The sequence below is a fragment of the Nicotiana sylvestris genome, chromosome 1 (assembly GCF_000393655.2).
Source record: "Nicotiana sylvestris chromosome 1, ASM39365v2, whole genome shotgun sequence".
Classification (NCBI taxonomy): Eukaryota; Viridiplantae; Streptophyta; class Magnoliopsida; order Solanales; family Solanaceae; genus Nicotiana; species Nicotiana sylvestris.
In genome coordinates, this window is record NC_091057.1 from 134,154,350 (window position 1) to 134,181,960 (window position 27,611).

At 36.9% G+C, this 27,611-nt stretch overlaps 3 protein-coding genes and 2 non-coding genes across 6 annotated transcripts; 3 read left to right on the forward strand and 2 right to left on the reverse strand.

The window, feature by feature from the left end:
• Positions 1 to 311: 311 nt before the first annotated feature.
• On the forward strand, positions 312 to 3,154 carry LOC104210353 (small COPII coat GTPase SAR1A). The gene is made up of 3 exons (XM_009759239.2): positions 312 to 677; positions 1,031 to 1,162; positions 2,564 to 3,154. The coding sequence occupies exons 1-3, from the start codon at positions 549 to 551 to the stop codon at positions 2,882 to 2,884; spliced, it is 582 nt and encodes a 193-aa protein (XP_009757541.1). The 5' UTR covers positions 312 to 548; the 3' UTR covers positions 2,885 to 3,154.
• On the forward strand, positions 1,616 to 1,734 carry LOC138882031 (small nucleolar RNA snoR83). The gene has a single exon (XR_011403491.1). It is a non-coding gene; the product is annotated as a small nucleolar RNA snoR83 (small nucleolar RNA).
• A 1,198-nt stretch (positions 3,155 to 4,352) lies between the features above and the next one.
• On the forward strand, positions 4,353 to 4,425 carry TRNAA-AGC (transfer RNA alanine (anticodon AGC)). The gene has a single exon. It is a non-coding gene; the product is annotated as a tRNA-Ala (tRNA).
• A 779-nt stretch (positions 4,426 to 5,204) lies between these two features.
• On the reverse strand, positions 5,205 to 6,832 carry LOC104210354 (pentatricopeptide repeat-containing protein At1g09190). Its single transcript, XM_009759240.2, has one exon. It carries the CDS (start codon positions 6,741 to 6,743, stop codon positions 5,289 to 5,291), a length of 1,455 nt encoding a protein of 484 aa, XP_009757542.1. The 5' UTR covers positions 6,744 to 6,832; the 3' UTR covers positions 5,205 to 5,288.
• A 243-nt stretch (positions 6,833 to 7,075) lies between these two features.
• On the reverse strand, positions 7,076 to 11,338 carry LOC104210355 (uncharacterized). 2 transcript variants are annotated; one of them, XM_009759242.2, is made up of 10 exons: positions 11,217 to 11,338; positions 11,029 to 11,109; positions 10,917 to 10,941; positions 10,482 to 10,549; positions 9,695 to 9,727; positions 8,832 to 8,910; positions 8,648 to 8,700; positions 8,256 to 8,316; positions 7,927 to 8,009; positions 7,076 to 7,750 (listed from the first exon to the last, which is right to left on the reverse strand). In XM_009759242.2, the coding sequence occupies exons 1-10, from the start codon at positions 11,235 to 11,237 to the stop codon at positions 7,661 to 7,663; spliced, it is 594 nt and encodes a 197-aa protein (XP_009757544.1). In that variant the 5' UTR covers positions 11,238 to 11,338; the 3' UTR covers positions 7,076 to 7,660. The 2 variants fall into 2 exon arrangements, with proteins under 2 accessions (XP_009757544.1, XP_009757546.1); XM_009759244.2 differs by lacking the exon at positions 11,217 to 11,338 and having other exon boundaries at positions 10,482 to 10,632; positions 11,029 to 11,081.
• Positions 11,339 to 27,611: the final 16,273 nt, after the last annotated feature.

The window sequence follows — 27,611 nt, forward strand, 5'->3', positions numbered from 1 at the left end:
ATAGAAATCTCATCATACTTAGTTTGACTCAGAAACGATTTAATGAGTTGATAGTCCGAAATTCTAGTAGACATGTTTAATTGAATTAAAAATTATAAATTACATATTACAAATTTTATCTTGTAAGAATTTTTTTAAGAAGTAATTTTGTTTTCAAGGGCATAAAGGTCAGCTAATATTTTATGAATATTTTTGTCGTTTAACATTTAGCGTCTTAACGGCCGTGTTTTTATAATAATAATATAATATAATATAAAAAATATATAAAATTTATTTTTTAATATATATTATTCTAAGAGCCGCTATCATTTATGGGAAAGGTGAGGGACTAGGGTTGGCCAGTTATATATGCAGACAAAAACAAACCTAACCTTTGGACTTTTCTCTGTCTACTAAAGCCAGCCAGGTGTTTAGCGTTTCGAGGAAGAGGAGGAGGAGAAAAAATTAAAGCACTTCTCCTTTGAGAGATTGCTAACCCCCTTTTCCTGTTCGTAGATCCATTGATCAATCCGTCCCCAATTATATTGGGCTTTGATTTGGGCAACAAGATGTTCTTGGTAGATTGGTTCTATGGAATTCTAGCAACGCTTGGATTATGGCAGAAGGAGGCTAAGATCTTGTTTTTGGGCCTCGATAATGCCGGCAAAACCACCTTACTCCATATGTTGAAAGATGAGGTCTCTCTCCTCTCTATTTTTCTTTGTATTTTTTCATTTCCTCTATTAGATTAGTGTTTCTTAGTAATACAAATTGAGCCGTTAGCTTACATATCTAGATGTGATTATATGTATCAGAATTTATTATGTTGATGAGCATATGTAATTGGTTGATTTTCTTTCTAAGCCTGGGCTTCATCTGATTTTCTGATCTCCTTTTTTTCACCTGAGATTGAATTGTCCTGATGAGACTCTTTTTTTCCTGGGCCTTATTTTCACAAGGAAAGAATTAGTTTACTAATTAGTTTGAGCAGAATTGTTTTCGGTTATTGGTTATTTGTAATAATGAATCTGAAAATTGAGGGTTATGGCAGAGATTGGTTCAACATCAGCCAACACAATATCCGACGTCAGAGGAGCTTAGTATTGGCAAGATCAAGTTCAAAGCATTTGACTTGGGTGGTCATCAAATTGCTCGTCGTGTTTGGAAAGATTATTATGCTAAGGTTGCCTTTTTGTTTCTCTTCTTGTCTTAATTTAGATTTTTGACTTGCAAATGGTTTTGTATGCTTTATAAGATTCTGAGGGTGAACGTGGTCTTAAAATTGACAAGTCAATTGTGATTTCATCTTCTTGTCCTACTAATATTGGAGAAGTAGTGCCTTACAGTATGCTATTGCTAACTTCATTTCTGAGCTCTTACCAACTTATTTCCACGGGATTGTGTTACTCTCTCTGCACCATCTTCATTGCCAATTTCTTGTTTTGGGGGATTCTTAAATGTTTGAGAAGCTTTACAAAAAGTTCTGGTAGCAATTTTGACATTTTCAACAAGGTTTAAGAATTTATCTAATATGAAATTTGAATGCAGGATGCACAAAAACTCCACTAGTTATTTGATTGTTGTATTATTACCAGTATTATGTGTATCCCTAGGCAGATGATTTAATGCCTTCATAATCCCAAATAAACCCATTGTTTATTTGATTCATGGGAGGCATATATTGATGTTGGGAGTTTGCTGATAGCACCTTTCTTTTTTCCAGGGGATGTTTCAGTAGTACCTCACCATACACTTATATTTATCTGCATTGACAAAAGATTTCTTTCGCGAAAATTTGAATCTTTATACGGAAAACATAGGCATATTTTTCCCTGCTTTTGAAGTTTGTAGCTATCCAAGGAACAACATTGGATATTGACAACAAGGAACATCAGTGGATTGGCTGTAGCCATTTCTCCTGCAGTGACAACATCAGATGTGTGAAGAAGTTTCAGTGTCAAATAAGACATGAATAATCTCTTTCCCATTTGCTTGCTCTTCCGTCTTTCTTTCTACTCAACCACTTTCTTATATCTTTCAAAAAGACTTGCTTAAGATCTTCTATCCATGTCTGAGCAAGTTAGGTCTGTTTCTTGTTAAATATTTTTAGAGTATTTTTTCATGAATTATTTCCATTTGTCACTGTTATTTGTACAAATTCTCTAAATAGACATTTACAGATGTCATATTAATAGAGATTGTACAACATTGAACTTTCTATAGATCACCTTTATTTGCAAATTTGTGGTCTTATGTAGGGACAGTTTTTATGTGAGAAAGCCGAAAACATACTATTTCACTCGTGCTGCAATTGTGCACAAGCTTGTCCAATGGGCAGTTCTAAGTATGATTTTCGTGCTACTTACCAAAAACTGCAAAGAGGGAATTACAGATGCAATTCCCTTTACTAATGACCATTATTCATAGTTCTGTTTTTCAAAACTAGATTTTTATTAGTTGGACTGTTGTGTTATATGTTTGCTCGTCTTGAAGCACTTGCCTGCAAAATCTAGATAAGAAGTCCCAAGTGTTAATCTGAATAATTTTGGTGTTGTGTTTATTATAACCTTTCTTTTTTCTGAAGGTGGATGCTGTTGTATACCTGGTGGATTCCTTTGACAAAGAAAGGTTTGCAGAGTCCAAGAAAGAGCTGGATGCTCTCCTCTCTGATGAGTCGTTGGCCACTGTTCCTTTTCTGATACTGGGTAACAAGATAGACATCCCATATGCTGCCTCAGAAGATGAACTGCGTTACCATATGGGGCTGACGGGCGTCACCACTGGCAAGGGGAAGGTAAACCTGGCAGATTCCAATGTCCGTCCAGTTGAGGTATTCATGTGCAGCATAGTCCGCAAAATGGGATACGGAGAAGGCTTCAGATGGATGTCTCAGTATATCAAGTAATGGGTCTAGGAGGTGACATTTTGTAATTCTGTTTTAATTCTTACTTTTGTACCGGATAAATTGAAGATGTTTGTTATCACTATGGGTTATAGTTTCTCTTGTTCCAGGTTTCTAGTGAAACAGTAAAAGGAGTATTCTCTACTATATTGTCTACTCTTCAATTGTTATTGAAAATATAATGTTGGTAGTGAGAGTCTAAACCATTCAACTTATCATGATGAGATGGTGCTTTTGGACTCTTTTGTTGCACATTGTAGCATGAATTTTGGACATATGGTGTCGTTAATTTATTTTGCGGCTTTTTTTGTGTGGTTCATATCTGTTAATCCCTCCTTTTCATTTTAGCTCCTTCAAGTGCTCTAGTTTCTGGAGGCAGAAAGCCAGTGCGATGACACTGTTAGGGGCTGTGCCAGAAAAGGTTGTTGATTTATGTATTCTGTTGATAAACTTCATCCCACTTTTATCGGTGGAGACTGAATAGTAAAATAGTGATTGGGTAGTTCACTACCAATAGTGGTCAAGATGTTGATCCAGACATCTATATATGGTACAAAAGTTAACAAAGTTATTTGTCTATACTGGGTCTGGGAGTAACTAAGTTTAACCTGTATCCTGCTCTTTTTTTTTTTAATTTTATTAATAATAATCCTGTTTTCAGCGCAAGTTATTCATTGTTGGATCTCCTGTTTTTGAGGTTGTAAAACGTTCCAGTTCACTCCTTTCCCCTGCCGAAAGTGTCTCACCGTCCATTGCAATAATGTTTTGCATAGATAATTATACGTTTCTTTGACCAAAAACTGTGTAAACTGCATCTGCAAAGTATCTTCGAATTATATTCAGGTACTATAATTGTCCTTACTACAAGTCTGCGCAGGACATCTAGGAGCCAGTCCTTCTGTAGTTTTAAAAATCAATTGTTCGGCATCATAATTTAAATTTGCCTTTCTACTACGTGAAAAGGATCAATTTTATCCTCTGTTATACTTTCAGTACAAAAATACCCCACCGTTATCCAAATGGTTCAAATACACCCCTCTTCCGTTAAGTTTGTCTAGGGTGGTCTCTCAATCCCATGTGGCACCACATGGCATGCCACCTCAACACCCCCCCAACCCACCCCAAAACCCATTTACCCCTTTCCCTCTATTTCTTCAACCACTGCCACAATTTAACACTACCATTTTCACCACCTCCACAATTAGTTCATCCACACAGCCACCCTAAAAATCCCCAACTTGATTCATCTAAATCACACACAAAAACGTTTCTCCTCACAATCTTCACCGTTTAAAATCTGCACAATGCATCTCGTACTTTGGTATCTGTTAGTATTGGTCGGAATTTAGATGAATTTGCTTAAAGTAAAAAATTTTAAGCCCAAAGTCCACCAGCAGTAGTTGCATTATGGGCTATGTGAGGTTTTCAGTGTATACTTTTTTGTAGAGCTAACACTGCACTAACGCATCATGGGGATGTAGCTCAGATGGTAGAGCGCTCGCTTAGCATGCGAGAGGTACGGGGATCGATACCCCGCATCTCCACTCTTTTTTCAAGCTGTTTTCTCCATCACCAAACTGTGGAAATTCAAAAGGAGAAACAAGGTAAAATAGCCAGTTCTTCATTTGTCGGGAAAGGAAACCCAGTTTTTCTTTTATCCTTCTCTCTACTCTTTGTTTTTCCATCAATAGTAGTACAGAATTTGAGAAATGAAATAAGGGGAAATGGAACCTTGAGTCACACCTAGCACGTCACTGCCATAATCTACAAAAACTATCAGCAATTCAACCTCTCTTGCTTTCAAGTTTCCCAAGAAAAAAGGAGAGACAAAACAGTTAAATCCCAAAGGTAAAAGGCAGGAAAATGGCTCAACCAAATTCCAGTCTCGGAGCTAAAGCCATACATGAGAGAGTGAACACTAAAATACTAGTCACCAAATTTGACTATTGTCTTATGGAGGACTGATAAGAAAAAGGTGCTTGTATGTGTAATAAAGCACAAGGGGGTGCAAAGGGAGTTCCTTTTCACTTGACACTTGCATCATCCGATCCAAGAGCTGAGCAGTCAGCAGCCAGTGCCTATAGGCATTGTTTCTCAAAATCAGAGCTCTTTAGCTTGCATATCATTTAATTTGACAATCCAAGCTAAGCTGTTTTCAGTTCAAATTACTTTCATGCACTCAAAGTCCAAAGACTGTCAAAGAAAGGTCAAAATCCTCGTTAAGGTCCCTTCAATATGTTTCTTCTCCTTGAGAGTTATTTTCACTCGTTGCATAACTTTGCAGAAGGGAATCAATTAGAAAGAGCTGTTTATAGAAGGGATCATATCTTGATGCAAGAAGCCAACACCCAATAGTTCCCCTCATCCTATTGGGTGCAGCTATGTCCTGATAAAGTGCATCAAATAATCAAACAACCGTGCTCTGTCCTGGTGCTTTCTTAATGCTATTTCCCCTCATCAACATTCTCACCTTTTCAACTTCTTCCCATTTTCCTCTATCAGCATAAATATTGGATAACAATACATAGTTACCAGAATTCCAAGGTTCAAGTTTTATAAGTTCCTTAAGTGCATATTCGGCCAGCTCCATTTCACCATGAGTGCGACAAGCACTAACCAATGCACCCCATATAGCAGCATTTGGTTCCATTGGCATGGTTTTCACCAGTCTATGAGCCTCCTTTAGACAACCCCCACGACCTAGAAGATCAACCATACATCCGTAATGCTCAAGTGTAGGCTCTATACCATGATTTCCAATCATCGAATCAAACAAATCTCCACCTCTTTGAACCAAACCTGCATGGGCACAACATGCTAGAACGCCCACAAAAGTTGAATCATTAGGTCTCACATCTTCATCTAACATCTCATCAAACAATTTAACTCCCAATTCACCCTTACCATTAAAAGCACAGTTTGATATCATGGCGTTCCAAGAAACTACATTTTTCCGAGGCATGTCCTTGAATATTGTAAAAGCAGCTTCCAAATCACCAGATTTTCCAAAGAAATCGACCAATGCATTGCCAACGGATACGAGATCAGGATAGAGACCCTTAGACTTAACATAAGAGTGAATCCACCTTCCCAAATCAATTTCTCCTAAATGAGCACAAACAGGTAACATCGTAACAACCGTAGCTTCATCGGGCTCGAACTCACTATTCCTCATCTCAGCAAAAAGTGTCAGCGCCTCCTTCTCCCTCCCATTTTGAGCTAATGACGAAATCATCAAATTCCAAGAGACAACTGTCCTCTCACCCATTTGACTAAATAGACCAAACCCCATATCCACATTTCCGCTTTTACAATAACCCTTAATCGTCAAATTCCAAACAATCACATCTCTATGAGACATATCATCAAACACCTTCTCAGCATCCGTCATCCTCCCACAACCGCAATACAGCTCAATAATCCCAATCCTTATCGACCCAAATCTCTCAAACCCAAGTGCAAGCACATTCTTTTGCACACTCTGACCCAATTTCAGATCCTCAAGATTAGAACAAGCTTTAAGTAAAGGGGCGAAAGTGAACTCATCAGGCCAAATGCCACGTTGTTTCATGGTGGAAAATAAGGAGATAGAATTTTGATACGGGCCACATAAGGAGTAGCCTTTGATCATGGAGTTGAAGAGGAAAATGTTGGGGTTGTGAAAATGCTGGAAGACGAGGGATGCGTAGAGCATTTTATTAAGGGAACCGCAGATGGAGATGAAGTGGGAGAGGAGCTGGTTGGAGTGGTGAAGATGGTGGCGAAGGATGTGGGCATGGATTTGAGTGAGATGGGTTCGAGATTTGTGACCGTGGAGAAGACGGAGAATCCTCCGCTCAACCTCTCGGCTCCCTCTGTTCATATGCACAACCAGAAGAGGAGCAAATTCCCTGAAAGACAGCTACTGGAGAGTGGTCGCGAGATTGCAGTAAGATTCAACCTTTGGCGGGAACTGCTTTTATTGTTCGAGAAAGGCCATTCGCTTGAAAGTCAACAATAATGACTCATGCAATTCAACTTTTTATGTCTGCTAAATTTTGAACTGCTTGTGCTTTTCCTACTCTCATATTCAACAAGCTTGAACCAATACAATACGAATACCTCTGAACATTTCATTTCAAAAGGCCGTTTCGTTATCTGAAAGCATTACTACAAAAGATGTACTATACAAGAATATCCGTAACCTCAGCAATGGAAAAGTTAAAAAAAATTATCCATTCAACTTTATGGGTTCCGGATTATAGAATGACAACTTCATGACTGGGTTCTAAATTCAATATTTGTACATTTTTAATAAATTTCTTAACACAAATACAGTATTTGAGCAAAAGCTACTGGGTTCGGCCGAACTCGTTAACGTGCTTCTGGCTCCGTCCCTTTCAACCACTCATTGAACCACAGTTTACGTTCTTGTCGAGAACTTTCAAACCTTCTTGATGTTCTTCATTACCTGGATTTAAACCCAAAGTAAGAGTATTTCTTTTAAGCATATGAAAATAATCTGCATTGTGGATGACAGTGGTGCAGAGCGATTTAGGACTCTTCAATCAGCAAGGAACAATTGGAGATGCCATCTATACTCCAAACCAGTGGTACAATCATTCATTGAGAAAATTCTGGAGGCTGGATTGACAAACATGAGATTTGACAAACCTCAACTGCTTGGCTACTACTTAAAATGGAATTTCTCACATTTTAGACCATTCCAAAATAAAGCACACGCCTCTGGCAGATTATCCAGTCCAAGCTATTCTCGCGAGAGATCGATGGCCAAAGTGATCACTTTTTTGAAGTTCCAAAACCCCCAAATCCCATCATAGTTGCAACTTCAGGGTCTATTTCAGGTTCCTCCTCTGCAGCCTTCTCTTTCTGGATATCAATACAAATAACCGAAGTAACCATCAAAGGAAGTTTTTTAGAGAAAGCACTGCAGAGAGAGGGCAAGGGTGTAACGGATAGAGAGAAAAGTGTAAGACCAACATCTGCGTTATTTTATCAGTACCAAAGTCTTCCAAACCTAACATCCAAAAGTAAGCTTCACAAACCTTCTTCTCTTTCTTCTTTTCTCGACGTTGACGTTTCCTTTCTTCCTCTTCCTGCTGTTGTTTCAACAATCGCTCCTCAAAATCTACAAATAAAAGGACAGATGGTCAATAGCAGTCCTATATGTGCATCCCGGTCTTTTACCCACTAAAATAAAGCACACACGGAACGAATTAAACAAGTCATACTGAGACGTGCAACAGAGAAAAAGGAAAAAACATCAATATTTGCTATTACTACGTACAAGGTACTCAACCAATAAATGCATTAACTGTTCGTTAAGCTAGGAGACTGATTATCAATCCCTCTATTTTTCTAGTAAGATCTCTACCTTGCACAGTAAAGCTTCCTGTATCTTTATGCTTCTTGGATGCCTCAAATCGTTGTTGGACCTGGGAATCATGAAATAAAAGATTACTAAAGGAATAAAATTCGAGTTGCAAATGAATTTCAATAGGTATATTTTCATCTATAGCCTACAACATTGAGCAAGGATAGTTTCAATGCTTTCATTGTGCCCACTTATAGCACACCCAATATGCAATTTTACCCTGAAAATACTAGGTTTTTCTTTTGGATTAACCATCTCTTTTTTTTTCTTTCCCAAGTTATCATGTCATATGAAGTCAACTAAATTTCAATTTATCCGAGTCTATTCCTTGTGCAGTTGTCAATACAGAATAGAAACTATACTTTCTTGCCAACAAATTATATTCAAACCACCTGTTCTAAAGAGGATCTTTCTACCCGCATAGACATACCCAAAGCTCGTTGATCTGAAAAAAAATAACACATCAATTGAGTTTGAGTATAAACCATTGAAGTAGCACTTAATAAGAAAATAAAAGGCCACAGAGGCAAAGTGCAGCTACAAGTAAGAAGTTAAGTTTGTGTCGATATGACATACGTTTCTTCCCATTGATATGGTCTAAGTAGTTCGCAGAATCCTTCACCACACATTCACATACTGGGCAATAATATCCAGCCTGCAAAGCAACAAATTACATCATTTTATATGTAGTAAGAGAAAAAATCATGCCATGCCAAGAAACATAAATCTTAGTTACCACTAAACAAGTCACAGTAAGGTGGTTCAAGCCATGACGTGCACAAAAAGTTGTAAAACAAGTTTCTTATCCATAAACTATATTATAATGCACCCATAATACCTTATGTTCAGCAACACTGTAGAAATTGCCTGATTTACAAAATATACCAGAACTGCGAGAACTCTAATTGCAAAAAAAACTCTAGGGACCAATTATGTCCTGACTTTTCATTTGATTGTCAACAAATAAACCATGAACGATCTGACGTTCACGAGATTCATCATGAAGGGTCATGCAAACACAAGATTTATTAAGAGGAGATGGACGAACAAAAGTATATCGCGTTCTACATTGATGGCTGGGCATCTACCTGCCATTCAGTTCTAGATTGAATGAATTCTACAACAAACATCAAAATGCAGCATCGTCTCTCTAAGGAAAAACCCTCTGGAGTACTACTTCAAAAGGTTGATAAGTATCTGGGAAACTGCATTACACACAGTTCGGGAACTCCGAAGAAGGCAGACTAGCACTAAAAAAAGAAAAGGATTCCCCAGTTTAGAAGATCATTTCATGGAATTTGCACGTTTATTTGGTGCTATATAGTGGACCATGTCCTTGCTGCTTGCTAACAACAAAGTGAAACAACAAATACAGAAGAAGAGAATTGCATCCATACAATTAGGTATAAACATGTAAATGAAAAGCCCATTGAAAATACCTGCTGACTTAATGGTGCAATTGGAGTAACCACCTGCCAGAAAATCAATAACGCACAAATGAGACATCGACAAAAACATAGAAATACATAAGCTAACATTGAATTATTTCAACAAGCTGAATTCAGAAACTACAAGCAAAAACATGTTAGCAAGCATTGACATTCAAGATTTCAGGGGAGGAAAGGCAACAAGGAGGAAACCTTCCACCGCATGGCAAATAATCAGCTACTGTTGAAATATGTGAAAGGAGAAACTTCAAAAGGCAGGAGGCACTAACCACAGTCAATGCAAATAAAACAATTCAGAAACTCACATAAACTTCTATTAATCACTGTATTCCTTTTTTTTTAAATAAAGAAATTACCATTAATAAGCATCACGAAGATGCAAAGCGAAAGATACAAAAACTACAATGCTACTAGATGGTGTTTGCTCGTATACAAAAATTAATCTATAGCTACGGAGCAGACATGATCCAAAAAGTTCTCACAGGTAGATACAGGGGCCTGATTGAGCCAACTAAATACATTCAGTAAGCATTCGCCTTTAAGAACATGACAAGGAGTTGAGATCCCATCAAAACATCTGCTATTTCTTTCACTCCAGATGCATCAAAGAATAGCAGCAGGCACAAATCAGAAAAAGTCCTCTCTATAGTCTATATTCCTCTCATACACAACTCAGAAAATTAAAAAAAGAGCCTTCAATTTGCACTGACGGCTGAAAGCTTCGTAATAACTACAGAGATAAGGATGATGGGATAAAAGAGGAGAAGTAGTGTCATACCTGAGTCTTTCCCAAACGAGATTCGAGGTCCACTTGATAATCTCTTGGTTTCAAGGGCTTCCTTTGCACTGGAGGTCCTCTTGCAGCACCAAAATTGATTACAGTTTCAATCATGTAAAACTCTAGGCTCCAAGGTTTCTACTTTCATTCTCTATCACTCAATGGGTACATCATCAATAAATCAGTTACACATCCATTCCAAACTAGTTGGGATTGACTAAAAAAATCTTCTTTGTTCATCCTATACTATTCTGGTACATTTCAATCCTAAAGAAAATAATTTATATTTTAGGAAAATTTGAGATTCTCTACATCTCACACATATCAGTACACTAGCATACAGGTCTCTAGCCAAACTAAAAAGACAAATAAACAAAATCATCCAAGTTAAATCAAAATGAAGAAATTCTGAAATGGCAACTAGTAATGTCTTACACTTAGATTTCCGACCATCCGCCTCCTGCATCAAATTACAAATCAACCTTATCAATTAACAAGTAAATAACTAAAACATGAAAATGGAAAATAATTTATGAGATTTAAAGACCTTCTCTTCGCGTTCACGAGCACGCTGCAGATACTCTTCTTTGTCGAACTTCTTCCGAAAAGTATTATCAACTCCAACGACCTGCATTTTTATCCATTAAAGGTAGCAAGCAACTTACATCAGTAAAACAAAGCAAAGGCATAGGAAAGAAAAAACTGGAGAAGGATAAAGAGAAGAGCTATGATTACATTATTGCTGGATTGATCCATTGCTACGGGAATTCGACCTGTTGCTGGACTCGCAAGTTCAGAGCAAGTTGCGAAATCGACAAAGAATGAATATCCAATTATAAAAAAACTTCGAATGTTGATTTAGATCACTACTGTAAAATGGAATGGAAGAATGACCATGCAAACCCTAGGTCCGATTTTGTGTACAACAGGAGATTAATCAATTTTCAAGAAGGAATAACGGAAAGAGGAGAGTTTTTGTTCTAACAGGGTGTTTGGCTAAGTTTATAAGCGGGTCAAACTAGTTTATATGTACTTTTTGGCTTATCCACGTGCTTATAAGCCAAAAATAAGACAAAGTCATAAGTGGTCTCCCCACTTATCAAATTTCAGCTTACAAGCACTTTAGGTTTGACCAAAATATTTACTATTTTATCCCTAAAATAATTTTTTTTAAACAAAACTCTTCCTATACCCAATTATTCAGCTGCTTATTATTAATTTCAGCACTTTTATCCAAACACGTAACTGCTTATTTTTTAAATCAGCTTCAGCACTTAAAAGTGCTTTTCAGCACCTAATGCTTATCAGCTACTTAAATCAGTTAAGCCAAACGGGCTCAACAGCTCTGTAAACGAAAAATCGATGGGTGTTTGGTCTAGTATGATTCTCGCTTCGGGTGCGAGAGGTCCCAAGTTCGATTCTCGCAAACACCCCGCGTTCTTTCAGCATTTTCCCAATGGATAATGAGATCTATTTCATAGGGTGATTTGCAGTCGTATCTTTATTTATGTCACCTTTTAACCTATACCCTATTTTTAAAACTATTGATTTCGTAACCAACTAACAAAAAATCCGTAATAATATGACCATTATACCCCTTCCAAAACATATAAAAGATTCATCAAGCATACCGAGATTCAAATTCCAGATCTCCTCCGTATCTCCTCCATCACTTCGTCTCTCCTGAGATCGCCTCTCGCAAACCAGATTTAAACCAGATTTAAATTCCAAATTCAAAATTACAAAATACATTGTAAGTATTCAAATTCATCTTCAGAATTCAAAATAATTTTGATTGATTGAAGTTGTTTGACGAACTTCACTGATATGCTAAATTTGCATTTTAAATCTATTTGACGTTGAATTCTAACATTCTAATCCGACAAATATGCTGAAATTTTTGGTTTATTTACAAAACGAGCTGGCAAATAACACAACGAAGAAAAATTATATTAAAACATTATATGAGTGTTATCATTGTTTATTTGCTAAACAATCTGAAGTTATTTAGTTCATATTTAAAAAATTCAGCAAAACGAGCTGAAGTTTTCCTCCTACACTGGTTAAAATAAAACATAAATTAAAATTTCATATTGCTCAAAAACTTAAGCATTAGTTGCTGAAGTTTTTTACGTAATCTTTAAAAACTTCAGCAATATGAGCTGAAGTTTTCCTCCTACACTGGGTAAAAAAATAAAACATAAATTAAAATTACATTTTGCACAAAAAACTTCAGCATAGGTGCTGAAGTTTTTTAGTTAATATTTAAAAACTTCAGCAGGAAGAACTGAAGTTTTCCTATTACACTAGGTAAAAAAAATAAAACATAAATTAAAATTATATATTGCACAAAAAACTTCAGCATAGGTGCTGAAGTTTTTCAGTTAATCTTTAAAAACTTCAGCAAGAAGAGCTGAAGTTTTCCTCCTACACTGGGTAAAAAATAAAAATATAAATTAAAATTTCATATTGCACAAAAACTTCAGCACAGGTGCTGAAGTTTTTTAGTTAATCTGTAAAACTTCAGCAAGAAAAACTGAAGTTTTCCTCCTACACTATGTATTTTATTGTCATTTTTTGGAAAAACTTCATACCAAAAAATGCTTATATTTTCAGGAATATGTAAAACATTTTTCATATAATTTTTTGTATGCTGAAGTTTTTTTAGTTCATCTGCTAAAAATGCTTAATATTTTATCGTGCAACATGTAATTTTCGTATAAGTTTTTGTTAATTGCTCTGTTATTTTCTAAGTTTAAAAAGAATTTTTAGTTCATGCTTGAAAACTCAGCAAAGGGAGCTGAAGTTTTCATCAAGCACTTTATATTTATTATGATTTTTTGGAAAAAATTTATACCAAAAAATGCTTAATTTTGGATTAGTTTTTGTTAATTCCTGCTGAAGTTATTTAGTTCATTTCCTCTGCTATTTTACGAGTTTGAATAGAATTAATATTTAAAAAAACGCACAAAAAACTTAAAACAAAAACTGAATATTTCATTAAACATTAAAAAGGATAAATTAAATTACATAAATAACATAAATAACAAAAAGAAAAACTAATCGTCTATATCATCATCGTCGTCGTCACTACCAGATGGACGAGCATCTTCATCAACAAGATTATCAAATCTTGCATACATCACAAGCGTATCAAGCTTGTTGTTGATTTCTTCCACCTCTCTGTCGTACTTGTCTATGAGCTCATCCAATTTCAGCTCAAAAGCCTCTATAATGTCTTGCTTGATTTCTTCCACTATTTGCTTGATGACAACATCCATTTTTCTCCTTTTTGTATTTTATGTCTGCTAAAATATATGTGTTTGAGCGAATAAACTCACAAGGTATAGCGTGCTTATATATGGGGGGAAAACTTCTGCATGGTATATGAAAAGGCAAAGAAGAATTTTAAACGTTTTCTAATGAAAAGTGTGCATGAATGTGATAGGAATGTAATTATTACACTAACGCACACCCCCAACGCAATATAATTACTGCTTTAATTGTATTTGTTATGTTTACTCATGTATACTATGCAATTAATGCTGAAACGTGCTCAAATTTGTTGAATTCATTTGCTAAATCTTCAGCCCAATGTGCTGAAGTTATTTAGTTCATTTCTAAAGCTTCAGCACTTATTGAGCTAAAGTTGTTTTCCCTGCATTCATGAATCCCTGTCATACAGCTTTTTCAAAAAAAAAATCAACTGATATGCTGAAGTTATTAAGCTTATTTCTAAAAACTTCAGCACTTAATAAGCTGAAGTTTTCTGTGCAGGATTCATTAATTATGTCATACATCTTTTTTCAAAAAACTTCAGCAGAAGATGCTTAAGTGATTTAGTTCATTTGTAAAAATTTCAGCACAAACAACCTAAAAATTCTTCTGTTCACTTTCCTAATACTTGCCACTAAACATGAATCTGCAGGATGAGTTCGATTTGCGTTGTTATAACTTTCAATGGGAGATGGACTTCTGATTTCAAATACTTGGATCATGATACAAAACTTGTTCTATTTAATAAGCACATATCATTCAATACTTTCCTGAAGAACATTAGTGAAGTTGCAAATATTGATTCAACCAGATATGCATTAAAAGTATGGTTTGATATCAAACTAAATATAAGCAAATGAATGCTTGTAACTTCAGATGAAGAACTCCGTATTTGTATACATTTGCTTACAACTGATTCAGCCTACAAGAATTGCCATTTCATCATCGAAAAAATACAACCTTCAGAATCTGCAACATTCAAACATTCTCTTGCATATGCGATAGATTCAGAACCTTTTGCTGATTATCAACATAAAGTAGGACAGTCAATAATGGAAGTAGATAACGAGCAACAACCTTCTAATATTACAGCTGCTTCATAATATATAATGCTGCAACAATTACCCCATCCTCCAATAAATTCATACCAATTTATTGATGACCAAGAAGAAGAAGGACAACTAATAATGCAAATTGACAACCAACACACAATCCAAGAAAGTTTTTTGTTATCTTCTGCAATGATAATCAACAACGAAGATGAAGTAAACATGGAGCTTATACCGATAACATCAGATAAAATTAAAAAAATTGCTGAAACTTCTTGTGCTTCTCAAAAATCAAGAAAAAGAGTGAGGAGAAAGCTGAAAGAATTTCCACCGTGTAAAATACTTAGGCACGATGCGTTTCCTGAGGAAGTAAGAGTTGGATCAATTTTTGAGAACAAACAAAACATGACTAAATTTTTCTGCAGCTTGGAGATAAACCAGAAAATTGAATTCACTACTGTTAGATCATGTTCAAAGAGATACGATCTGAAATGCATCGTGGACAAATATGGTTGGAATGTACGTGCTACCAGAATAAAAAAATTTACACTATTCAGGGTGATAAAATATCATAACTTCCATGAATGCTCGGTTGATGCAAGAAAATCATTTCAGAAGCATGCTACATCAAATTTTATAAGTGAATAAATTATAGAATATGTACGAGACAAAAAGATAGAGGTTACACCAGCCTTTGTAGAAAATGAAATGAAAAAGAAATTTGGAATTGACATTGGTTATCACAAGGCATGGCGTGTTATCCAAAAAGTTGTTGTTTGCATAAGGGAAACACCTGAAGAGAACTACCAGATTCTTTCTTCATACCTACACATGATGGTGTGCAAAAATCCAGAAACGTACACAAGCATAAAAAGAGATGGGCAGAATAGGTAAGCAAAACAATACTAACCATCAACCTGAAGTTTCAAATGTTCCTATTTGAAAAACTTCACACCTTATGATTTGTTTTTTTGTGTTTCACTGTACATATTTGCTTACATGTTCTTTGCTCATGCGGCATCAATAGCTGGTTGGTCCTACTATAGACCCGTTATTGCAGTAGATGCAATGTTTTAAAAGTCAAAATACCGTGGAGTTCTATTTGTTGCTGTATCAAAGGATGCAAACAATCAAATCTTTCCTCTATGTTTTGGTGTAGCAGATTCAGAAAATAATGAGGCATACATTTGGTTCTTTGGAGAAATGAGAAAAACAATTCAAGTCTGTCGTGAACTGGTTTTCTTGTCAGATAAAAAACAATCGATGACAAAGGGATTAGAAAAGTTTTTCTTGAAGCTCACCATGGTATCTGCCTGTATCACTTTGAGAAAAATTTAAAGCAAAGAAATGCAAAAGTCACGGTAATAAATCTTTTTCAAAGTGTTGCAAGGTCATACAAACGTGAAGATTTTAATCAGTTAATGTCCCAACTCAAAAGTATTGACAAGAAAACATACAATTACATAATGGAAGAGCCTCCAGAGAGATGGGCTCGATCGTGGTTCCCACAACGACGTTATGATATGCTAACAACAAACATAGTAGAATCAATGAATTCCGTTTTACTAAAAGGGAGAGAAATGCCTATTTTAAGAATGTTAGATTTCATCCAAAAAAAGTTGGGAGAGTGGTTTTACGAACGGAGAAAAAAGGCAAATGAAACTTTTCACAGAGTATCAATATGGGCAGAAGAAGAGATGACTAAGAAGATGGACTTGGCTTGCAAAATATTTGTGAGTATATTTATTAACTTCAGCCTTTTATATCTGTTGCAGTCATTTAATTCTTACATTTAAAAAGAATCATAGTTTTTCTTTTTGAAGCAACAATACACTAATATAGTTTGTCTTAATTTTTTATTCCTTGTTAGGTGTTCAACCTTGATTCAATGTTGTTTAGAATAAATAGTGAAGGAATCGAATTCATTGTGGACTTAAAGAAGAGAACTTGTGATTGCCTAGAATTCCAACTTGATGAATTGCCCTGTCCACATGCAATTGCTGCTATTAATAAGAGATATTTGCAGAAATCTGATTACTGCTCAAATTGGTATTCAAAGGAAACATGGTTGAAAACATATGAAGGACATGTGAATACCGTGGGAGATCAAAAATCATGGGATATACCACAAAATGTACAATCTGAGATCACAAAACCTCCCGATATAGAGATTTTACAAGGAAGAAGACAAAAGAAGAGGCATATACCTACGACTGAATCAGTACCATTCAAGTCTACCAAATGAAGTCGATGTAAACAAGTTGGGCATAACAGAACAACTTGCTTGTCTTCTCCGGTACCTCATCCATATTTCAAGAAACACACTGAAAAATACTCCAACCTTCAATAATCCTTGATCTGAATTTAGACTTTCATTATTGTATGACATATTTGAAATGTGTTTTTTTTCATAGGAATAAAAAAATAAGCGCTTGGACTATTTTATATACTGATAAAGTACAAATCACTCATTTTTGTTGCGCAGGCTTACAGGTTTGGTTGCATTTTAAAAAAGTACGCAATGACTTCTGCAAGAAAAAACTTCAGGTTACAGTATATGAATTACATATCCTTAACAAACACACACACGCACAGACACACACTCTCTCACACACACATACGCGTACAACACACAAAAGAAACGCATGTACAAACAAAAGCTTCAGCATCTCTAAGCTGAAGTTATAGAAAAGGAACTTAATAACTTCAGTATATTCTCAAATATGCTGAAGTAAACAAAAAAGCACAACATAACATAAAAATGAATTACAAAAACTAAACATAAAAACCAACTAAGAAGTATAAAACAAATACCAACAAATAACAAGAATAATGCAATAGAAAGCTAAGAAGAAAGAGGATGAGAATTACATTGATATAAAAAGAGATGAAAACAACACACAAAGTACAAACAAAACTTCAGCTCTCTATGCTGAAGTTATACAAAATGAACCTAAAAACTTCAGCTCTCTAGGCTAAAGTAAACAAAAAAGCACAACATTAAAATATAAAAAAAGGATTACAAACACTAACAATCATTACCATCATCATCATCATCATCATAGTACTCCTCAATTTCTCTAAATATCTCATCATCATCAGTATCGGAGATAACTGTAGGGTACTCATGCAAAAGACCACACAGTCCAACGAGATCATTCTTCAACTTGTTGAATTCATCACACAGCTGACTTTGTTCGACGATTACTCTGTCCATAAGAGAAAGAAGAGTCTTCAGGTTGTTTTGCAGCTTGGAATACTCGTCCCCGATGGAAAACTTAAAACTATCAAACTGCTGCACAACCTGTCGCGCCTCTTTTTTCTCGCGAAATCGGGTTTATGACATTTGGGAGGACAACTCGTTCCCTTTCGGGAATTGGGTTTTGAATTGAAGAGTCGCCACCTAATGATTTAAGTGCATTAGGACACTAAGAAAGGTTTGATTTGAGTAACTAGAGATTGTGTAAGGGCTTGAAATTATTCCAAGGGGAAGGTGTTAGGCACCCCTCAGGATCCACTAGTGTCGTTTCCAGCCAAACTATTGTTGTGACTTAAGTGCAAATAACATATAGGCAAATAAAGGCTTCAAATAAGAGGAAATTTTCCCGTAATGGTTACAAATAAACAAAATTAAGAAAAAGGAACTAAAAGGAGTTGATTTTCTTAAAAGAAATGGTTTAAAAAGATTTAAAAGAAACAAAGGGAAGAGGGGTCCTAGGTTTATTAATAATATGGATCACCCCACACAATATCCGGTAATCACTCCTCAGTGAGGGGCTACACGTGATGTTATCGCGTGGTCATCATATCCATATCTACCCTTTCCCACCCCGTTAAGGTATTAAAGCGCGGAATGGTCTCGTTTACTTATTGCATGCTATTACCCGCCTCAGTCCTATCAGTCCCGGAGGCATTTGGGACTACTAATCCTAAATGGAGGGATATTGGGCTTACTTGTGGTTTCAAAAGGTAAAAATACTAAGGCGACAAACAAATATATATTGCAAGTACGGGGAAGCATATAAACAAATGAAAAGGCTCAAACAGACCTTCTTTAAGCAGAGAAAAAACAAGTAGTTAGCATGACTTACACATACTATTTAGGGTCTGATTAAACTTAAAGGATCGAGGCAGACTGATTTATTACATCGTTCAGATAAGAAGCCCGAATTAGGCCTACCTGCCGGTTGTAGCATATAAAATCTGATTCGTTAATAAACTTTCACCATATGGCTTGCCTAAGTGTTAGACGAAGACCCTATAGGCATGATATCTACTGATTCTAGAAACAATGAAGTAAACATAAATACATACTGATTTAAGAAAAATTGTCTGTTATTAAAGAAAGGCGAGTTTTAGCAAAAGAGCGTGCATCATTGTTATTGGTTTTGGACTTATAAGCGAGTGAAGCAGTTCAGATTTGATTAAAGCTCCTATAGGCATGCTTTCTATGTGTTATCGATTTTGGACACTTTTATAAACACAGTAAAAAATGCAGAAATCCTATAGGCATGGCATCTAGATGCTGAATTTCGTTTAAAGCCTATGAACATGATATCTAATTGCGGTTGATTATTTAAGACCTATAAACATGTTTTCCTAATGAGGAATGCATATGCAAGATTCAGAAAGAACCTATAGGCAGGATATCTATATGATATGCAGAAATTCAGAAATAACCTATAGGCATGGTATCTATACGGGAATGCAAGATTCCTATAGACATGGTGTTTATATGAGAATGCAGGAATTCATAAACTCCTATAGGCAGGTTATCTACCCCTTTTGCATACATAGTTACACATCCCTTTTCACTAGCCATCCCCGAGAGTTTTATTACAAAGTTATTACAGCCCAGAAAGAGTAAAGTAAAGAAAAAATACAATCAGAAAAAGTACAACCAAGGAGAGCCTGATTCAGACTTTCTATCTGAAGTATGAAGTAAACCAACTCCAAGAGATCTTGTTTCAAAGCCTTTCTCCAATTTGGATGTGTCAGAGTTCCCTAAGAGCCTCATATGGACTCCGGGCAATGCTCACACCCAAATGCATTATAGATGAAGACATAGTGCAGTGGAAGTGTCAGCCCTCAAGTGTCTAAGTTCAGAGGAAACTCAAGGTCCCAAGGCAAGGCTCACAAGAAGGGGGGGAACTTGGAGACTAAGAGAGGGTGCAAGTGCAAAATTCTGAAAAGGGGAAAGGGGAAGGGAAACAATTGACATTAATACACATAGGGGTATAGGGAATTGGGAGGTGGTAAGGAGGCAAGGACAGGCTAGTGGGCATACCCAGCAATGGGAAATGCTGGCACACCCATAAGCCTGTTAGAACACATTGTTTAGAGGTAAGGATCCTCTAAGGGATTAAGTTCAATCCATAGACAATAACTTACATATTGCCATGTTTTAAACTGTAACTCAAAGCACATAAAGGGAAATAGGGAGCGATGATTTATAGCAGAAACAGGCAGTAAGACATAAGCATACTAATTTAAATGTTGAACTCTACAAAAACAGTAAAGTAGACATGGATACAAAGACTGTAAATAAACACATTGTTGTGGTGCTGAAGCATAAATCAGGACATACCAGTTTCAAAGGAAACAAACAAAGAAAAGTAGTAGGTCTTGTAAACAGGCCACAATGCAAACAAGAAGAGAAAGTTATTGTGAGAGAGTATGAGTTCAAAAGGATTCTGATGTCTTCTTTGTGAAAAAGGGTCGCGCCTTTTATAGTGTGAAAATCATGAAGAAATAAGGTAAGAAAATAGTCAAGGAACTGATTGTCAATAATTACACAAGACTTCCCTTAATTAAGGGATTCAGATTCAAACAGGTAAAAAAAATTTAAGGAAAGAAAAATGAATAAGCACTTTGTGCACATCATGCAATTAAGGTGTAAATACATAAAGGTTATTTAAGGACAGAATTTCTGAAATACGCGGTTGCACAAACAAGGCAAGAAAATCAATTAACAACCAGTAAATCAAAGGTCAGGGGTCTTGTATGAATGAACCGATTCAAAAAAATGGGAAAGGTTTTTTTAACTTAAGGGAAATTAGCAAACAATGGAAAGGGAAGTAATCAGATCTATTTAGAAGGAATTTGAATCAATCACGAGTTGAAAGCCTTTTTAGAGGAAGATTCATCACATATAAAGAGCACACAAACACGTTGAGTTGAAAGAAAATGTTGTGCCATTGCAAAAATCAATAGAAAAATCCAGTGAAGAAAGAGTTTTAGAAGAGTTTAGCCAAAGGTCCGAATCTTATGCAAACACAGATGTCCAAACTCGGTCAGAGACTCGAAGTTGGTCTTAAAGAGTTAGGGGTTCTAAAATAAAAACCCTAGTTCAATTAAATCACATAATCAAACTTGGTAGAACCCCCGAATTCTAGTGTTTCCACCTTGAATCAAGTATAGAGATGAGAAGGCAAGTAATCGAAGCAGGCTCAGAGGTTTCAGTTCTATGAAACCTCTTGCATGTTTCTTTCAGCAGCAAAAACTCATGAGAAAACAATGATAGCAAGTCACGCAGATCAAAGTAGCAGAATTCAAAGAAAAATAGAGTAGAAGAAGCTAATACGAAACATAATAGAGAAGACTGCTAAAAATAGTAGAAGAAGCATGCTAAGAAATTCTAGAAGAAACTTTAAACAGAGCTCGGTAAAAGGAACTTAATAAGGAAACTTAAGAACTTAGTAAGAAAATATAGTAGGAGAAACATATCATAACACAGTAGAGAAAGCATACAGTAGAAAAGCATACGAGAATATAGCATAGGAAAATACAGTAGAAAAAGCACGTAAGAACATGGTAGAAGAAAATACAAGAACCCAGTAGAAGTAAATACACATAAAAGGAAAAAGAAAGTGAGAAAACACTTAAATACTTTCAGAAAACCCTAGATCGGAAAAAAAAGATTTTGAAAGTAGTTTTTTGAAGAAAAGTCAGGAAAACGTTTAAGACCTTAAGGAAAGCATGGATCTAGAACAGATCTAAGGAAATCGAAAAAACCTCGAAGGGTTAGGGTTTCAGAAGAACCCTAGAAATGAGAAAGGCTTTGAAAAGTCACCGATCTGAGTCGGAGAGGTCAGGATCAGGCTCAAACAACCATGGTACGCCGGAGCAAGATCATAGATGGTCGTGGAACCTCGAATCGACAGAGGTCTGGGCAAAACCTTCAAGGTCAGGCCTTGAATCTTCAGAGATCAGGTGTGTAAGAGCAACAAGAGGTAGGTATAAGACTCTCATAGCCCTGGAAGCCATGGATTTCGGTGGTTTTCAGGGTGGAAGCGATAAGAGGCGGCTAGGGTTTTGAGAAGACTCGAGAGAGTTTGAGAGAGTGGAGGGTTTCAGAGGCGGCGGGTAGGTGAAAATGACTTAGGGTTAGTGGGGTTGGTGAATTAAAAAAGGAAAGGAGAGAATGTGGTCGTTGATCATTTTGATCAACGGCCTGGATTAAACGGGGAGCCGGGTGGGTTGGATTTAATTGGGTCAGGGGCGGGTAATTTTAGGAATTGGGTTGGGGTTCAATGGTGTTTAATTGGGGTAGAATTTAGGCTAAAATTGAAATAAGTAGGGCTAGTATTTAAATAGCCACTTTTTCCTTATTTATTTTATAAAAAATAGTAAAATGATTTCTAGAAAAAAATTAAAGGTACTAAATTAATTAATAATATATAAATATTAAATTAAAAATACTGGAATCAATTTTGTAATTATAAACATAATTAAATCTTAAAATAGGCTAATATTGCAATTATACGCAATTTGGCTTTAAATAAATTTATAAAAATGTGCAAAAATCATACTAGCTATATTTTAGTATAAATATGAGAGTCCAATAAATGAATTACAAAAATGATAATTTTGGAGATAACTATTGGGTTTTTCTTGATAAAATAGGGCAGTAAATTGATTTAAAAATCTTTTTTTAAAAAAATGGTATACTTATATATGCATATACATGCTATTTGAAAGGCATTTTGCATATAAACAATACAGGGAAACATTGGGTATCAACAACTGCCCCTCTTTACCGGGAAGGATGAAAGAGTTGTCGGGTAAAGATATGATGACCAATTTGACCGAACGGAATGGTTTGAAGAATTTGACCGAGCTCTGGTTCCTGAGTTGCCTACATATCCCTGGTCTTACAAGAATCAGGCCATATGTAGTTCAAGATCCGTCGGCGGAATATGCCGATGGAGATTTTTCAAGACGGACGCGATATTTGGGTTGGAATGGATGGTTAAAGTCTAACAGGGTTGCGGGAACTGGAGCGGGATTGCTCCTGCTGAGACGGCTATTGCTCGCCGGTTTACCTGCAAATAAGCAATACAAGTGTATATTGTGCGGAAATTTAAACGTGATGCAAGTTCCCGTCGGACCATGAATGTTGTCTTTGGACGGTTAGGATGACGTCCTCAGACCATGACGTCCTGGGCCATGAAGCGTATGATAAGGGATTCGCAGGTCATGAAATGATGCTCTCGGGCTATGAGAATGATGCCTCCGAACTATGACGCCTTTGAATAATGATATGCAAAAGATAAAAAGGGGTCCTCAGGCCATGACATGGCGTTCTCGGGCTATGAAAATGGTGCCTCCGAACAATGACGGCTTTGGATAGATTGGCATCTTTCAGCTTATAAGATGCAGAAGGTGGCGATCTTTCAGCCGATGCAAGATGTAAATGAAGTGGCGATCTTTCAGCCGATGCAAGATGTAAATAAAGTGGCGATATTTCAGCCATGCAAGATGTAAATGAAGTGGCGATCTTTCAGCCGATGCAAGATGTAAATAAAGTGGCGATATTTCAGCCATGCAAGATGTAAATGAAGTGGCGATATTTCAGCCATGCAAGATGTAAATGAAGTGGCGATCTTTCAGCCGATGCAAGATGTAAATGAAGTGGCGATCTTTCAGCCGATGCAAGATGTAAATAAAGTGGCAATATTTCATCCATGCAAGATGTAAATGAAGTGGCGATCTTTCATCCGATGCAAGATGTAAATGAAGTGGCGATATTTCAGCCATCCAAGATGTAAATGAAGTGGCGATCTTTCAGCCATGCAGAAGGAGGTAGAGCTTAACTTCGGAAGGCAGAATGGTAGCCTTATGCAATGCAGAGCTGTCACACCTCCTTTTTCCGCACCCGAGGGGTTGCAAGGGAGTTTTTTCCAATTAAAGGACAATCAAAACGGGATTGGTTTATTTCTTTCAGAGTCGCCACTTGGGAGATTTAGGGTGTCCCAAGTCACCAATTTTAATTCCGAATCGAGGAAAAGAATGACTCCATACTACAGTCTGCGTACCAGAAATCCGGATAAGGAATTCTGTTAACCCGGGAGAAGGTGTTAGGCATTCCCGAGTTCCGTGGTTCTAGCACGGTCGCTCAACTGTTATATTCGGCTTGATTATCTGATTTTATACAAGTGTGAACTTATGTGCAAAATTTAACTTTTAACCGCTTTTATCATTTACTGTTTTTATCAAGAATTGCAACGTTGTGAAAATGTATCTCGAACCGCGTTACAATCAATGTACCCGTGGTCGTCGACACACTTTGACTCCGTTGAGATTTGGATTTGGGTCACATCAATGTGCACCCGAGTTTAAGGAAATTAAATTATTAAAGGCGCGCCTAAAGCGACTAGCGTATTTATTTTGGGTAGGACCGTGGAATTTTACTAAACGGTCCATCCCGAAGTCTAAACAATTTTTAAAGCAAATATTTACTGAGGGCCCCGCAATTTGTATTTTATTTGGCGAGGCTCATCTCATTCTTATTTTTTTTAAAATGAATTTGCAACGTCATGGACACGCATCTCGAACCACGTCACAATCAATGTACCCGTGATTAGAAACACATTTCGACTCCGTTGAGAATTGGATTTGGGTCACATAAATGTGCACCCGAGTTTAAGAAGGTAAAATTTATTAAGGCGCGTCCTAAAGAGACTATCGCGTTATTATTCTGAGAGGGCTGTGAGATTTGCTAAACGACCCATCCTGGAAACTGAATGCTCCGATAATATACATTTAACGAGGGCCCCGCAGCCTGCGCGTTTTTGTTTATTTTCGTCGAGGCTCATCTCGTTCTTATTTTAAAAGGGTATCCTATAGCAACTACGTTTCTTGTCGTGTTTGTCTCTACCAATTGAAAACAGTAGATAGTCCTAATTAATTACATGCTTGCAAGTTATTTATAACAGAATTCCGAGTGCTTGAGCAAAATCAGAAGCGCGGCCACACACACAGTCAGCCGAGCAAAATTAAAGGCCCAAATCCAGCCCACGCGTGATGGGCCAGACCTGGGCCATTGTTTGTCCGGGGCAGGCCTGCTGGGTCTGTTTTGACCCAGGCTCGACCTTCGTGGGGTTGCGATTGCAAACCCTGTTTTTTTTATTTCTTAAATCACGGTTTAACAGTTATGTATGGCAATTTATCGGAAAGGAAAGAACTTAACTAGTAGTGTACGATTGTCATGTTTGGCATACATTACAGGCTTATACTACACCACTGAACTAAATCTGAGATACAACCTACTGCCTTGGGCATACTCTTATCACCAACCTATATACACAATCAAACATTCAACTACCATTCATTGACATTTATTAGGCCTGAAGGCTATCTCCAGCATCCAAAACAAGAATGCAAACTATTACACATTACATGAATATTTAATGTAACAATCTATGTATAAAAGACATTCTTCAGGACTTTTCATTTGTATTCATGCTCAATTTTCCAATTACATTTTTGACAGTGCATTGGTTGTGTACCTGGTATAGAGGACAAAGAAGAAAGGAATGATCAGCTGGGCAGTATGCAGTAAACACAGCAACAGCAGATACACCGCAACAACACAGTAACAAATCAACAATCCTAGTGTTTTCCACAGTCCACAGACAAACAGCAATAATTCTCAGAACAAGGAGAACCAGCAGATGGTCGAGTACCAAACAAACAATCCCAGGAAAGAGTAAGGAAACAACATGAGGGACAAAGTGTTCAATGCAGCAAACCAGCAGTTTGACAATCACAAGCAGCTCAGTCAGTGCCAAAGAAACAGAACTTGGCCAAGACAGCTTGACCAATATGAACTCTTATATAGCTCTCAGACAGTGTTTGGTTATAGTGTTTTACTGAAATTTTCTTATGTTTTCAGTCTTTTTCTTTAAACTCACAAGACCTCTCTCAAGACTAAAAATTCCAGCCCTTTTTGAGTTCTGAAATGGCCTATTTATAAGCCAAACGACCAGTGCAGTCAAGCTGCCTGGATTCTGGCATTTGCAGACTGCCCATACCCCTTAACTCCCCATGCCTAAAGGCATCTTTCTCGGAATCCTTAATCAGCCCCCATGCCCTGTCTTATTACTCTAATCAAGGGTTATGGGTTCATTTAAGTATTCACTTTAAACCCCATACTCTTGTGTCTTGTTCCCCATTGGTATTAGTTTAATCCCAAATTAGTACCCTACTTGTCAGCTCATTTAAACTAATCATTTTTGTTCTTTTCAAACCCCAGACTACCCCTGTTAGCCCTTGATTATTACTGCCCTGCCCATTGCAGCATCAGGGCATTTTTGAACTTCTGAAAGTTCAATTTCAGAATTGCCCTAGCCTGATTCTTTTAATTGTTTTTACAATGTAGTTACAAACTAGCATTCACAGATAATGTCCAATATTCATTTCATAATACAGGTTTGTTCAGTCATGTGAGGTTGTACGTATTAGCATATCTGATCATTCAGTCGTAGGGAGTTAATCGACGACATTTATCAAGTCGACTATACTAATTATAATAGGTAATAATCAGTCGTTCAAATAAACAAACACATACAGGGACCTAAAGGCATCAAACAACTTTGTTCAATTATTGGGAACCTATATAAATTATTCATGCGACGACTATCCTAATCGGACATGCTTATCATAGGATACATTCAAATCATACACAGAAAACAATCGACCAAATAAAAGGTCTTTGACAGAGATGGAAGAAATTAAGAAAACTATCAGAAAATAACAAACAATCACAACAAGGCATGCTAACGACTTAATTAGCAGTTGAATAAAACAAAAGGGAAAGAAAACTTACCGAAAAAATGTCTAAACCAAACTGAACCAAAACTGACTCAACTTTGACCATTTGAGGCCGAACAAACTTTAATCAGGGTGTTCTCACACGAGAACACCTTGATTAAGGTCTATTAGACCTCAGACCCCTGTCAAGACTGGCCGGATTCCACAGGTTCATGTGTTCTAGGGTCTGGATTTTCAGATCTGGTTTTTTAGAAGTTGTGGGTAGATTCGGACCAAACCAAGCTTGGTTTGGTCACGAGGGAAGTCATGGGAGTGTCTGATACAAAGATGGTGAGGTTTGGTATAGATCGAGTTTTGTCTCGAATCTTCAAATCCAGATTCGAGACGATAGGAGGTGATTTGAGGTACATGGCTAGTGGATTCGTGTTCAGGGTGGTTGGATGCTTCAGGGGTGTGAAGGGGGTGGTCATCGGCGTTCATGCCGCCGGGTTTTGGTGAAAGGGAAACTAGGGCGGCGTTAGGGTTTGGGGGTTTCAGGGCTGGGGGAAGGAGATGACTGAAGGGGGGGGGGGTTCGGATAGGGGCGTGGGGTGAAGGGCCAAGTTTATATACGGAAGGGGAAGGGAGATTGGAGCCGTTAGATCAAGTGATCTGAACGGCTTAGATCTATTGGTGGGTAACAAGACGGGGTCGTTTGGTATGGGAACGGGGTCGTTTTGGTTTAGGTGAGGGGTTGGGTTGAACCGGTAGC

Bases quoted from the DNA above. Each gene is read 5' to 3' on its own strand.
- LOC104210353 (XM_009759239.2), top strand. From the start codon at position 549: ATGTTCTTGGTAGATTGGTTCTATGGAATTCTAGCAACGCTTGGATTA. The intron at 678-1,030 runs GTCTCTCTCCTC...GGGTTATGGCAG, and splicing joins TCCATATGTTGAAAGATGAG to AGATTGGTTCAACATCAGCC. The intron at 1,163-2,563 runs GTTGCCTTTTTG...TTTTTTCTGAAG, and splicing joins GGAAAGATTATTATGCTAAG to GTGGATGCTGTTGTATACCT.
- LOC104210354 (XM_009759240.2), bottom strand. From the start codon at position 6,743: ATGAACAGAGGGAGCCGAGAGGTTGAGCGGAGGATTCTCCGTCTTCTC.
- LOC104210355 (XM_009759242.2), bottom strand. From the start codon at position 11,237: ATGGATCAATCCAGCAATAAT. The intron at 8,317-8,647 runs GTGGTTTGAATA...CATGATTCCCAG, and splicing joins AAAGATCCTCTTTAGAACAG to GTCCAACAACGATTTGAGGC. The intron at 7,751-7,926 runs GTTTGTGAAGCT...ATTGATATCCAG, and splicing joins AAAAGAAGAAAGAGAAGAAG to AAAGAGAAGGCTGCAGAGGA.